Below are 13,540 nucleotides of genomic sequence, written 5' to 3' on the forward strand. Positions count from 1 at the left end.
TAGCCTCCCTACCCCCCCTCAGGATGGTGTGGGTGACTGCCCTTGCCTGCTGTGCGCTATACCACCCCCGAATTTGTTGGAATGGGGGCACTAGGCACAAAGCCCTCCTGTGGGATTCCGGCACTCCTGGACGCCGTCCCTGATCCACGCCACTAGCTGCAAGAACTTCAAAAGAAACAATTTGGATGAAGGAATGCACATATCTCAAGGGAGGAGGGGGAGTAAAGACTGCTAACAGAAGAGATCTCTGATAAAACAAGACAAGAATAAAACATGAGAAGATACGCCAAGATACGGTATGGCAAATGACTGATGGGGGAGGGGGGGAAACTTTCCTTTCTTTCCTTATGTGATTAAACAAGAATCCCCTCCCCTCACAAGTCAGAAATGTCGTTTTAAGGACTTAAGCTGTGGATTTAAGGCTGTGTTGAGATAAACCAAAGCATGTTTTAAGAAGAGCGTGGAATGTATAAGAGCTTTGGAATGATGCAGTTAAAAATGCCGTCGCCATATTGGGAAGTTCTGTCGGAGGACTTAAGTCTGAGAGGAGAAATAGAGAAATAGAGCTGTTTTTATATTGTGGGTGAAACTCCTCAGTGGGACTTAAGAATGACAGTTCTGTAATTAATGATTGAAAGAGCACTGTTATCTATGAAGGTGATGATATATGGAAACTATCTCGATTTGAGGATTGGAAGAACGGAAAATTCACACAGGATTATTATTGGTGTTTATCGGCTTAAGGAGACTATCAGAAGAGATCATAAAGAAAAAAGAGAAAATATATGAACAAGATGTGATGTGGAAACAGCAAGATAAGACTGGATAGAATTATGAACTGTTTGGACTGATTTGGATTGATTTGGACATTAACGCAGTAGCAAGAAGATGATCAGAATCCCCCTTCGGATCTTGAAATATGGGTCCCCCCAACAAAATTTAAAATTCGGCTTTGTAATTCGGAATTTATGTGATGTGATTTAATTTGATTTGATTGGCCAGTTAATAAAAATTATTTTTTTAAAAAAGGATTATGGGTTTGATCCCCGTATAGGTTCATATTCCTGCATTGCAGGAAGTTGGACTAGATGGGTCCCTTCCAACTCTCTGATTCTGTGATTCATGCAGGCTTCTCCCCTGTTCTCTGTGCAGGTGGCACCAGACGGAGTCTCCTTGTTGAGCAGTTCAGACTGTTCCACGGACACCAAGAGCTCCTTTCGCCTCTTACCGGACCAGCGGCTGCAGAATCTGCACTTGGGGTTCTGCGTGTTTCAAGGAGTCATTCACACCAAGCTCTACCTGGGGAAGTGCACCCCACAGGCATTGTATTTTGTGCTGGATCGGGGTGTGTTCTTTAAAAAGTATACTTGCCCCTCCCTTCCTCCAAGGAGCTCAGGGCAGGAGACTCCTCCCTCCCCTTTCACATTTTATCTTCACCACAACCCTGCATGGTAGGTAGGAGGCTTGGGTGAGGCAGAATGACTGACACAACACCTGGTGCTTCGTTGGGGCTCATCTCACACAGCCAACAGTTTAGACTGCTTCATTTTGCTATGGGGAGGGGTAAGCTGTGATGAGCCCAGCTGGTGTGCGTGTAAAAGGAAGTCTGATGTATTTGTTAGCAGACTTTGCAGGTTGTGTGAATTAGATTGGAATAATCACTTACAGTTTCCGGAGTTCAAAGGCTTTATTCATGCAAAAGTTATTTATAGGTTGGGCGGAGATGAGAGAAAGACATTTGTCAGGACAGAATAACAACAAAATAGCTCAGGGTTGAGGGGCAGAGTTAACAGAGGCTACAAACAAGTGTTGACTAGATTGTTAGACAAACAGTGCCTTGTATGGTTTAAAGTAACACATGTACTGTATTAGCTGGAAATTCAGTGAGAAGGAAATGTATTTGTTTTTCCCCAACATTGTGCACATCATGCTCTTTGCCATTTCCTCTTGCAGATGTGTACTGCCCCCAGTCCAGGGCCTGGAGATCCAGGAAGGACAAATGCCTCTTCCTCGTCTTGGATGCGGCCCTTGAATGGAGCCAGGCCCTGAAGTTCTGCCAGAGGTTCCACGGTGGGAGCCTGGCCACACTGAGCAGCCCACAAGATCTGGTGAGCAGTTTCTCTGGTCTGAGCACAGGGAGTATCTGAAATGGCACCCAGGGCTGCCAAGAGTCATTTGGGCCCCACCCAGCAAGGGCTCGCCAGCTAAAATTATTTACACAGGATATAAAATAAATTTGTAATCTCATTTTTATGTTAATAATAAACACGATAACATTTGCTTGAATTCGTTTCGTTCTGGATTGTTTGATTGGATGTTTATTTTTTTATAAAAAATTATTAGGAATTCCAACATAACATTTTATCAAAAATACGTCATCCTCATTTTCTCCCATTTTTTCCCTCCCCCCTTCCCTAAAAAGAACCCCCCCCCAAGACTTCCCTCAGCTCCTCTCTCTGGTTTCTCAGCATATGTTATTCTCTTCATATTGTAAAATGTTAAAGATCCTTAATTAATCTATCAATATGTTACCAATAAAAAAATTGTGTATGTTTATTCAAAACCTGCCAAGGAGTCCAGTTCATTTTGTTGTTTCTTTAAGTACTTTGTAAAAGGTTCCCATTCTTCTTTAAAGTCACAGTTATCCTTATCACGTAGTTTGTGTGTCAATTTTGCCAGTTCCGCGTAATCCATCAGTTTCTCTTGCCACAGTTCTTTGGTCGGGATTTCCTCATGTTTGATTGGCTGTTTAAATGTGTTGTCAACCACTTTGAGATTTCATTTAAAATATAAAGTCGTATATAAATGAAATGAATAATAATAATGACAATAATAACAATAATAACAATAAATCCCACTGGGGGGAAATCTAGTGCCATTGCGGCGACTGTAAATTAGGTCTAGATCACTTGAGTTTCTAACACTGATCACTCTGCCTCATGATAGAGCCGGCCCTACATAGGTAATGGCGCTGGGCTTCCCAATCTAGGCTCTTTGTGCTCCTCCCAGCATCTTCTTGGCACTCAGGCCTCTCCACCCTGCTGTCTCTGGTGGCTTTGCACAGTTTGCATCCTTTGGGGTGCGCTGACTGGCAAGATCCCCACTGCGTGTTTTTGACTGGCGAAGGAAAATGACCTTCTGCATTCCTCCACAGGTCTGGCTGCAGAAAGAGCTGGAGGTGAGTGTCTGGACTGGGCTTCGCAGTGGCAGAGGCTTGTGGCATTGGGCCGATGGGGCACCCTTCAACCAAGCCTTGCGGCGGTAAGTAAGAACCCCTGAGAAAGAGACTGTGGGGCGGGATGGGTGGATTGGGGCCATTTGTCTATTAAGACGGCAATCCTGTGCACACCTGCTTAGAAGTGCATCTCACGGAACTTAATAAGAACCACTTCTGAATAATCAGTCAATAAATAATAGAAGCAGCTATAGTGCAGAGATTGAACACACTCGCTGCCAAGTCATCTTGCCATCCGTACAAGAACCCAGTAAGGTTGGCCACTATCATTGTCACCATATTGCATGTGGGGGAAGGTATGGGGAGAGGCTGCAGCTGGGTGAGAGTTAGTTTATCGTAAGCAACTTTCAAAGGAGTTCTATTTTTATTTAATTACTTTTTTATTGTATTGTATGTTGTAAAGTCTCAACCCCCCCCCCCAAAAAAAATTATCAAAGGAGTTTGAGGTCTCCTAAGGAGCTGTTCAGGATAGAGAAACGTTCAGAGGAGCTGTTTCATTCACCAGGCTAATTTTTGCCTGGATCTAGCAATCGCAAGTCTTGAACAACTTGCTTTGATTTCCAAGAAGGTTGTCTGAGAAACATGGGACTGAAGCCAAGGCAAGGGGATGAGATCTAAAACTGAGCGCCTCAAAAGGGCACCAGGCAGCAGGCCTGCCAGACGCCATCTCTGGCTTCCCTCACCCTCTCTCATTCTCTTTGGGGCCAGCTTTGTTCTCTCACAGGGTCCCTCAGACATAGAAACCTGCATGCTGGCCCTGAGCTCCGGCTTCCTGAAGGCCGAGCCGTGCCACAGGCCTCACCGCTGGATATGCCAGGCCTCCCACCAGAGTGGTAAGCAGAGCTGCTTTGGGCTGCAGATTTTTTTTCATTTCATAGAATCCTAGAGTTGGAAGGGACCCTGAAGGTCATCCAGTCCAACCCCCTGCAATGCAGCTGTCCCCTACAGAGATCGAACCTGCAACCTTGGCATTAGCAGCACCACACTCTAACCAGCTCTGCTATCCAGGCTGAGTTTTCATTTTGGTATTTATGGGGCATTCCTGAATTGCAGGGGGTTGGACTAAATAATAGTAGTAATAATAATAATAATAATAATAATAATAATAATAATAATAATAATAATTTTTATTTATACCCTGCCCTCCCCAGCCAGAGCCGGGCTCAGGGTGGCTAACACCAATAAAATCACAGTAAAAACATAATAGGGGAAAAGGGGGGGGGGCAAATTTAAAATACCAGTTAAAATGCAAATTAAAATGCAGCCTCATTTTAAAATAGCCGATAAATCAAGACCATAGGGGGAGGGAAACATAAGGGTCAGACCGAGTCCAAACCAAAGGCCCTGCAGAAAGATGTCAAGTCCTGCAGGGCCCTAGTCTCTTGTGACAGAGTGTTCCACCATGTCAGGGCCAGTGCTGAAAAGGCCCTGGCCCTAGTTGTTTTTTTTTTTTTAAAAAATATTTTATTAAAGATTTTCTTAATACAGTAAAAAAGAAACCAGAATAAACAGAAAACAAAACAGGAAAAGAAACAAAAATACAATTAACATCTTATAATAGCCATATTTTCTTCACTTTTTGGACTTCCTCACATCTCTCGCTCCTGCGTTCCAAAATTATACAATTTTAACCAGCAATTTATCACCTTGTTTCCATTCTTATTCTATAAATTTCCAATATTATGTCCCTAACTTTAGATACTTTTATCTGAGTCTTAAATACCCAATTTAAACCTAATAATTATTCAAAATTTATTTTTCTCTTAAGATTCGCTTACTCTCATATTCTTTCCAACTAGCTTAATGGTGCCGTGTTATTTTCAATCTCGCATCCTTCTTAGCACTCATGTAATTTACAATGTTTTTGTAGATAGTCCTTAAATTTCTTCCAATCCTCTTCCACTGCTTCCTCTCCCAGGTCTCGGAATCTGCCGGTCATTTCTGCTAGTTCCATATAGTCCATCAGTTGCATCTGCCATTCTTCCAGCGTCGGCAAATCTTGAGTTTTCCAGTATTTGGCGACAAGTATCCTTGCTTCTGTTGTAGCATACATGAAAAATGTTCGGTCCTTCTTTAACACCCTCTGGCCAACAATGCCCAAAAGGAAGGCCTCTGGTTTCTTAGGGAAGGTATACTTAAATACCTTTTTCAGCTCATTATATATCATTTCCCAGAAAGCCTTAACCCTAGGGCAAGTCCACCAGAGGTGAAAGAACGTTCCTTCGGTTCCCTTGCATTTCCAACACTTATTATCAGGCAGGTGGTATATTTTTGCAAGCTTAACTGGGGTCATGTACCACCTATATATCATTTTCATAATATTTTCTTTCAAGGCATTGCATGCCATAAACTTCATACCGGTGGTCCATAACTTTTCCCAATCAGCAAACATAATATTATACCCAATGTCTTGTGCCCATTTTATCATAGCTGATTTAACCATTTCATCCTGTGTGTTCCATTTTAACAGCAAGTTATACATTCTTGAGAGTACCTTAGTCTTAGGTTCTAATAATTCTGTTTCCAACTTCGATTTTTCCACCTGGAAACCTAACTTTTTATCCAATTTAAAAACCTCTTTAATCTGAGCATAATGTAGCCAATCTCGCACTTTATCTTTTAGTTTCTCCAAACTCTGCAGCCTCCAATTATCTCCATCTTTTTCTCGTATTTCCCAATATTTCAGCCATTTGACCTCCATATTGGGTCTTTTCAGAGCCTTAGCTTCCATAGGTGACAGCCACCTTGGGGTCTTATTTTCTAATAAGTCTTTGTATTTTGTCCAGACATTAAACACTGCTTTCCTAACAATATGGTTCTTGAAAGTCTTATGAATTTTAACCTTGTCATACCACAGATATGCATGCCATCCGAAAGCGTTGTTAAAACCTTCCAAATCTAAAACATCAGTGTTTTCAAGAAGCAGCCAATCTTTCAACCAGCAGAAAGCTGCTGATTCATAGTACAACCTTAAATCTGGCAGGGCAAACCCCCCTCTTTCTTTAGCATCAGTTAATATTTTAAACTTAATTCTGGGCTTTTTGCCCTGCCAGACAAATTTAGAGATATCTCTTTGCCACCTCCCGAAACACTCCATTTTATCCACAATCTGTAAAGTCTGAAAGAGAAACAGCATCTTTGGCAATACATTCATCTTTATAGCAGCAATTCGGCCCAACAAGGAAAGTTTCAATCTTGACCAACTTTCAAAATCCCTTTTAATTTCTGACCAACACTTTTCATAGTTATCCTTAAATAAGCTCAGATTCTTTGCTGTTATGTTTACCCCTAGGTATTTTACTTTTTTAACCACATTTAACTCTGTCTCTTTCTGAAACCTTTCTGATTCTGAAGATGTCAAGTTTTTCCCCAATACCTTAGTTTTTTGTTTGTTTAGCTTAAATCCCGCCACCTGACCAAACTCATGAATCAATTGTAATACCCTTTTTGTACTAGATTCTGGCTCCTGTAAGGTCAAAACTAGGTCATCTGCAAAAGCCTTGAGTTTATACTGTTTCGTTCCGACCTGAATTCCTTCAACCAACCGTTCCCCTCTGATCATATTCAAGAGCACCTCCAGGACTGAAATAAATAGCAAGGGGGAAATAGGGCAACCTTGTCGTGTTCCTTTTTCAATTTTAAACTCTTCCGTCACCACATTGTTAACTATCAATTTAGCCTTTTGTTCTGAATAGATTGCATCTATCTCATTTTCAAATCCCCGTCCCACTCCCATCCCTTCCAGGTTTTTCTTCATGAACTTCCATGAAATATTATCAAAGGCCTTCTCCGCATCTATAAATATTAACACTGCTCTTGTATTAATATTTGTTTGCAAAAGTTCCAAAATATTAATGTTCCTTGTGTTGGCAAACAAATGTCTACCTGGGAGAAAGCCTGCCTGATCTTTATGAATCACTTCATTTAGAACTTTTTTAAATCTACTTGCTAAAATGTCTGCAAAAATTTTATAATCCACATTTAGAAGGGAGATGGGACGGTAGTTCTTAAGTTGTGTCTTTTCAGTTTCTGATTTAGGTATCAATGTGATGAAAGCTTCTTTCCACGATTCCAGTGCTTTCTTCCCCTCCATAATCTCATTGCAAACCTCCATTAGTGGATGTATCAAATAATCTTTCAATGTCTTATAATATTTGGAGGTAAGCCCATCTGGCCCTGGAGTTTTACCCAATTGCATATTCTGAATGGCATCTTCGATCTCTTGTTGTGTTATTTTATAATTCAGGGTTGATCTATTTTCTTGAGACAACTTTGATAATCCATTCGTTGTCAAAAATTGTTCTATCTCAACCTCATTTTGCGGCCCTTGAGTATATAGTTGTTTGAAGTATCTCTGGAAGAGCCCTGGCCCTAGTTGAAACCAATCTAACCTCCTTGAGGCTCAGGACCTTCAAAGTGTTGTTATTTGTGGACCTTAAGGTCCTCCGCGGGGCATACCAGGCGAGGCGGTCCCGTAGGTATGTGGGTCCTAGGCTGCATAGGGCTTTAAAGGTCAAAACCAGCACCTTAAACCTGACCTTGTACTATACCGGGAGCCAGTGCAGTTGGTAAAGCACTGGATGAATGTGATCCCGTGGCCCTCGTGGTCCCTTCCAACCCCACAATTCTATGATTCTCCCCTCCCCTCAGGCTCCTACATGACCTTCCCTGAGAAGTCCTTCTATGGTGCTCCCTCCTTGGACCTGAGCTTCCCTTCGCTGGAGGCTGCCAAGCGGCAGTGCTCTGCCTTGGGCACGGGGTGTGACGCCGTGGTCAGCTCCGCAGGGGGCCACCGCCTTGCCAGGGGGACACGCCTTGTGGTCCTGGAAGACCCTGACGCCAGTTCGGCTGCTGCCGTGCATGTCAAGTCGAGCTGCCGGCCCGGCTTCTCTGGCCAGGACTGCCAGTCGATGTGCCCCCGGTGTGAGCCAGGCCTGAGCTGCAACCCGCTGACGGGCCTCTGCGATGGATTCCTGCGCTACAGGGAGGCAGCCGGTATGTGCATCTCAAAGCAGTGGGCTAATGGGGCTCTCCTCCGAGCCGTCCCTAATGCAGCCACCCTCAATCCCATGCAAAAAAGGGTCACATTTGGAGAAACAGGGTTAAACCAGTCGTGGCACTGGCTCCAACCGCCAGCCCTGGAGCCCTGAGAGGAAGGAGGGCTGGTGGCCTCGTTTGGCACCATGGAGCCCTTCAGACCTTCTGCTGCTCCCCCCCCCCATAACCTCCCTTGCCACCTGTTTGCGCCCTTGCCCCAGTGCAAATGGATTGCAGCTGCCTTCAAGCTTGTAGCTCTTCCAGAATAATAATATTTTTTATTTATATCCCGCCCTCCCCAGCCAAGGCCGGGCTCAGAGCGGCTTGCCAGGAAGCATCATGCCTTCTGACTTAAAAACCCTGCTCCTGAGTGCCAGGAGCCAGGGGGCACCCTGCAGTTACTTGGTGCACAAGGGTGTGTGGTTGCCGAGTAACCCCCTGGCACCGCGGTCAGCTAGTAATGGCCAAACCCCTTTCCCTAGCGGCGTATGCCTCTCTGAAGTGCCTGCCCCTGGATGACTGGGTGTTTGAGCATGGAGCCTGCGTGTCCTCGGAGCGCTACAGCAGGCAGGACGAAGCAGCCTCTGCTTGCCAGAGGTACCTGGGTGCTACCGTGCAGAAGGTCAAGGTGAGATGGGGTCCCTGCTGGAGGCTGGGGGTGGGGGAGGAGGCAGGTTCTGGTGAACTTCTCACATTGGAACCACCATAATTTGACTCGACTAGAGTTGAAAGGGACCCCAATAGCCATGGAATGGGTGTGCTATGCCAACCTCCTGGAGATGGGCTGTGGGAAGGGGTCCTGGGTAGTGCTTTTTTTTTCTAGGAAAAAGGTGCCGGTACTCTGGGTAATTGCCCTGGGTGCAAAATTTCCTCAGGGCCAGGAAAAACAAATACATGTAAAACAATTACATGATTTACTGGAACTTCATTGAGATCTTGGTATATAGTAAAGGTAAAGGGACCCCTGACCATTAGGTCCAGTCGTGGGTGACTCTGGGGTTGTGGCGCTCATCTCGCTTTATTGGCCGAGGGAGCTGACATACAGCTTCTGGGTCATGTGACCAGCATGACTAAGCCGCTTCTGGCGAACCAGAGCAGCACACGGAAACGCCAGCACACGGGAGCCAGAGTAGTACCTATTTATCTACTTGCACATTGACGTGCTTTCGAACTGCTAGGTTAGCAGGAGCAGGGACTGAGCGACAGGAGCTTACCCCGTCGCGGGGATTCGAACCGCCGACCTTCTGATCAGCCAGTCCTAGGCTCTGTGGTTTAACCTACAGCGCCACCCGCGTCTCTATCTTGGTATATAGAGATGCATTATAAATAACTTGCTGCATTATGCATGCCTATTTTTACCACAGGGGTAACACTGTCCCACATTTTGCCAGGACCTGGGCTCGCATCTCCTTCACCAAGCCCAGGAAGCATTTGCCCAGCTTAGGGAAGAAGGCACAATGCTCTAAGGGGGTCTGCCCAGCTTTGGAAAGGAGGCAGCAGGGCTCCAGAATCCTGTCACAGCCTCCTGCCTCCATGGAAAAGCAGGCGTGATGCTCTGAGGGGCCAAGAGCCCTCCCTCCTCCTCCCCTCCAAAAAGGTGATGGCTTTGTGTACCATTGTGTTCCACCAGAAAAAAAGGACTGATCCTGGGACAGGCAAAGTACTTTGAACCTGACATGCCTGATCTCTCCCGCAACTTCCCCTGGTCTTGCCCCAACCAACCGGGCCAGGGATCAAGAGGGTGATGATGGGAGCCCAGCAACATCTGACTGCCCCACAGGCTAAGCTGCCCCATCTCTCCGCTCTCTTTCTTTTTTTCAGGCCAGGGCTGGCTTTGCTGGTGGCGAAAGAGGAGGCTCAGAGCCAGGCAGCTTCCGCTGGGCTTGCAAGCGACCTGAAGGTGGGAGTATTCTCTGGGGAGAAAAGATGATGATGAGAATTTATTAAATTTGTATACCGCCTTATACCGGCAGGTCTCAGGGCGGTTCTCAACATAAAATCACAAAATCACAAAATACATAATAAAAACAAGAACAACCCAGTAATCCCACTGGCTCCCCAAACACATTTTAAAAGGGCATTGGATGTCAGTCAGCCAAAGGCCTGGTTAAGGAGGAACATTTTTGCCTGGCACCTAAATCCCCACTCAATCTGTCTTTGATGCACTGAGGGGCTTAATGCCAACGTATCCTTATAGCGGAGAGGTGGGGAATGTTAGGGGTCTTTTGCCCTTTGTCAAACTTCAGGGGATGCCCTCGGGAGCTGAGTTCCAGCTGCATACACACCTTATATTTAAAGCACATTATCCAATGTACCCTGGGAACTGCATGTTGTTAAGGGTGCTGGGGGGGTTCTAGCTCTGTGAGGGGTAAACTACAGTTCCCAGTTTTCGGGTGGAGGAAATGTGCCTTAAGTCGCCTTGTTCTGTACATTGCCAGGAAGAGTTTTCACTTTATTTCTCCCACTTTGTGGCATCCCCACACAGATGTGGACCTGCCATCTTTCAGGGAGAAGCTGCTCCTTCCTCAGCAGGGCTCGGCCCCCCAGCAGAGGCGAGCGTCGCTGCAGGAAGCCAAGGACGCCTGCTACCTGCAGAAGGAGGGCTGCACGGGGCTGCTGAGACTTAGCGGGGCCTATTACCTGGTGGCAGGGACGGTGTTGGTGGACAGCCCTGGCTCGGACGCCATCCTCTACGTGAAGGCAGGTGAGTGGCTGCTTCTGCTGCATTTGAGACGCAGGAGTACAGGGAGGAGGTTGGGAAGGGGGAATAGTAGTGGGTTGGTAGATCGGGGTCTGGAACACCTCCCTCCCTCCATTTCAGGGATGCCCCTGAACACTGAACAACCCAGCAAGGTGCTTTAAATGTGTCTTGTGGTGGCAGGTTAAAGGCCAACCCAGTGTATTGCAGTCTGAGCTTGTGTGGATTAGAAGCCCCTTTGTCAATGGATTTCAGGAGCCTCTCCCAGAATAAATTCATGCCTGGCTTACTGCCCTTTGACCCATCCTACCTGGGCTGAGGAATGTTTGCAGGTTCAGCTGCATGAGAAGACAGGAGATGTCTCCCATTCTGCCTCTGCCTGTGCCCTGTTTCCAAGAGTGGCCCGTCAGATGCTTCTGGGGAGTCCCCAATGAGGGCTGGGAGGCAATTTCATTATTTATTGCTTATTTATTTCAGCCCAAGAGGCTTCCAGTTAAAACAAGGCAGTCCCTGCAGGCTTACAATCTAAAAATCACGACAGACACACACAAGGGAAAAGGGGCAGGGAGGGGAGAGAGAAGCAGCCCTTCTCTGATGGTCTTCAGAGGCTGACTTGAAAGAGAGATCCCACTCTGGTGTCAATAAAAGTTTAAGATTTGCTGGAGAGGACCAAAGACCTGGTGGCCAAACACATCACACAAGGCACGAAGGCAGCCCTAACCCCATTTGGCCAGTACTGAGACTTTCCTCCCTAGTCCAGTGCTGAGAGAGGCTTCCTTGTTGAGGCTGGCCATTCCTCCTGTGTGTTGGTGTGTGCCTGTGCCACCAGGTTCAAAGGCTGAGCTTCAAGGCTGCAGGATCTGACCCCTGACACCTCCAGTGACTTCTGCAGGGTCTCCAGCAGACATGCCTCTATCCAGAGTATCATGAGGCCAGTCAGATGGGCTGGTGTCTCCAGGTAGCTCTCACTGCCTTAACCAACAACTCTCTGTCCTTGCAGCCTGCTCCCCCAGCTTCTGTGGGGATGGGTGCCGGCAGCGCTGCTCTCCGTGCTTGAGCACATCGACCTACAACCCCCTGACGGGCCAATGCGATGGGCGCCACCTGCGCTGCGTCCGTCGCTTCACCCCCTCGTGCCTTTATGGTAAGTTTGGGGGGTGGGACGGAATATGAGTGACATAAAAATGCTGCAGCATGACTGAGTGAGGCCTTGTTGGCATATGACACCTGCTCTCAGAGATCTGCCCTGGTTGCTGATTTGCTCCTGCACCGAGTTCAAGGTGTTGCCATTTGCATATAAAGCCCATGGCAACTTGGGACCAGTTTACCTACGAGATTGTGTGATTACATGTGCCTATCAACTGCTTAAAAGGTAAAGGTAAAGGGACCCCTGACCATTAGGTCCAGTCATGACCGACTTGGCATAATTGGCATTGCTACAGGTGCCACAGATACACTTTGTTATAGCGGTGTGTGGGGGTGTGTACAATTTGACAACAAAACATACAAATTCTATAGCAAAACCAAAAATACCATCAAATTGACCTCCCCTCCCCCTCTCATCTGTGGTTTCTTTCATTTTATCTTTACTGCTGCATATCCAAACCAATACCTTATTATTTATTTTCTCTAATAATTTCCTTGAGTTATCTTTACTGCTCATTTTACATTAACCTTGCTAATGTTTTAAGTTGTTTACAATTTTTTAAAAAAATACTCAGTAAATTTCCCCCAGTCTTAGTTAAATTTCTTTCTTCCTGGTTCCTTACTCCTCCCATCGAAGTTTAGCCATCTCCACATACTCCACCAAGCACCTACACTTTGGAACTCCCTGCCTATTGAGATCAATCAGGCTCCTTCACTGTACTCTTTTCAGCACCTGCTAAAAACATCCTTGTTTAGGCAACCCTAGCCAGGTGTTTGCAAAGTGGATGTGAATTTCAGTCTGTTTTAGTACTTTAACTTCTGTATGTTTAAAAGTATGATTGTTAATTTTCTTGATGTTACTGTTTTATTTTTCGGTAAGCCACTTTGAGGTGTGTGGCTTTTTTTAAAAAAAAATACAATCAAGCGGTGTATCTTTTTTTAATGAAATAAATAAGTACAAGGCAGGCCTTCTTTTGCTCCATGAACTCCCACTGTTGGACGCATTTCTTTAGCTTAATCATTTACGCTCGTCTTTTCTGTTAATAAAATAAGCCAAGCGGCTTTGTGATAAAAGGGAAAGTCAACATAGAAAAACAAAACAATACATCATTGGAAATAACAACATCGTCAAGAGGCAGCAGCGCTACAGCTTCACAGAGAACAGGCAGGCTGGCAGGTTAGAGTCAGGGTCACGTTGCGAAGCTACTACTGCTCTGCCTGTGGTTGTTTTCCAGGTTTGGTGAGCTCGAGATGTCCACATGCTCCTGGCTGGTGGTTCTGGGACGGTCACTGCTATTACGTGGAGGAGCACAGCAGCAAGAACTGGCAGGGGGCAAAAGCCACCTGTCAGACATATGGAAAAGACGTGGGCCTCCTGACCCTCAGCAGTGCCAAGGAAAAGGCAGGTTGGGAGCTAGTCATGT

The 13,540-nt window shown here is 45.9% G+C and overlaps 2 protein-coding genes across 2 annotated transcripts in view; both read left to right on the top strand.

Moving 5' to 3' along the window:
- LOC310832095 (beta-4C adrenergic receptor-like) overlaps nucleotides 1-13,540 on the top strand; it is a 685,807-nt gene that overhangs the window by 468,243 nt on the left and 204,024 nt on the right. The gene's annotated exons all lie outside the window — the stretch shown is intronic.
- The window catches only part of LOC310832040 (uncharacterized protein), a 40,397-nt gene that overhangs the window by 19,043 nt on the left and 7,814 nt on the right, over nucleotides 1-13,540 (top strand). The window contains exons 14-23 of the mRNA XM_083713372.1: nucleotides 1,153-1,345; nucleotides 1,954-2,108; nucleotides 3,155-3,261; nucleotides 3,944-4,068; nucleotides 7,886-8,230; nucleotides 8,755-8,900; nucleotides 10,094-10,172; nucleotides 10,758-10,976; nucleotides 11,971-12,114; nucleotides 13,352-13,518. Of these exons, the coding sequence (XP_083569498.1) occupies nucleotides 1,153-1,345; nucleotides 1,954-2,108; nucleotides 3,155-3,261; nucleotides 3,944-4,068; nucleotides 7,886-8,230; nucleotides 8,755-8,900; nucleotides 10,094-10,172; nucleotides 10,758-10,976; nucleotides 11,971-12,114; nucleotides 13,352-13,518 (1,680 nt within the window). The remainder of the gene's footprint in view (nucleotides 1-1,152; nucleotides 1,346-1,953; nucleotides 2,109-3,154; nucleotides 3,262-3,943; nucleotides 4,069-7,885; nucleotides 8,231-8,754; nucleotides 8,901-10,093; nucleotides 10,173-10,757; nucleotides 10,977-11,970; nucleotides 12,115-13,351; nucleotides 13,519-13,540) is intronic.

The sequence above is a fragment of the Podarcis gaigeae genome, assembly GCF_964106915.1.
Source record: "Podarcis gaigeae genome assembly, chromosome: 15".
In the NCBI taxonomy this organism is placed as follows: domain Eukaryota; kingdom Metazoa; phylum Chordata; class Lepidosauria; order Squamata; family Lacertidae; genus Podarcis; species Podarcis gaigeae.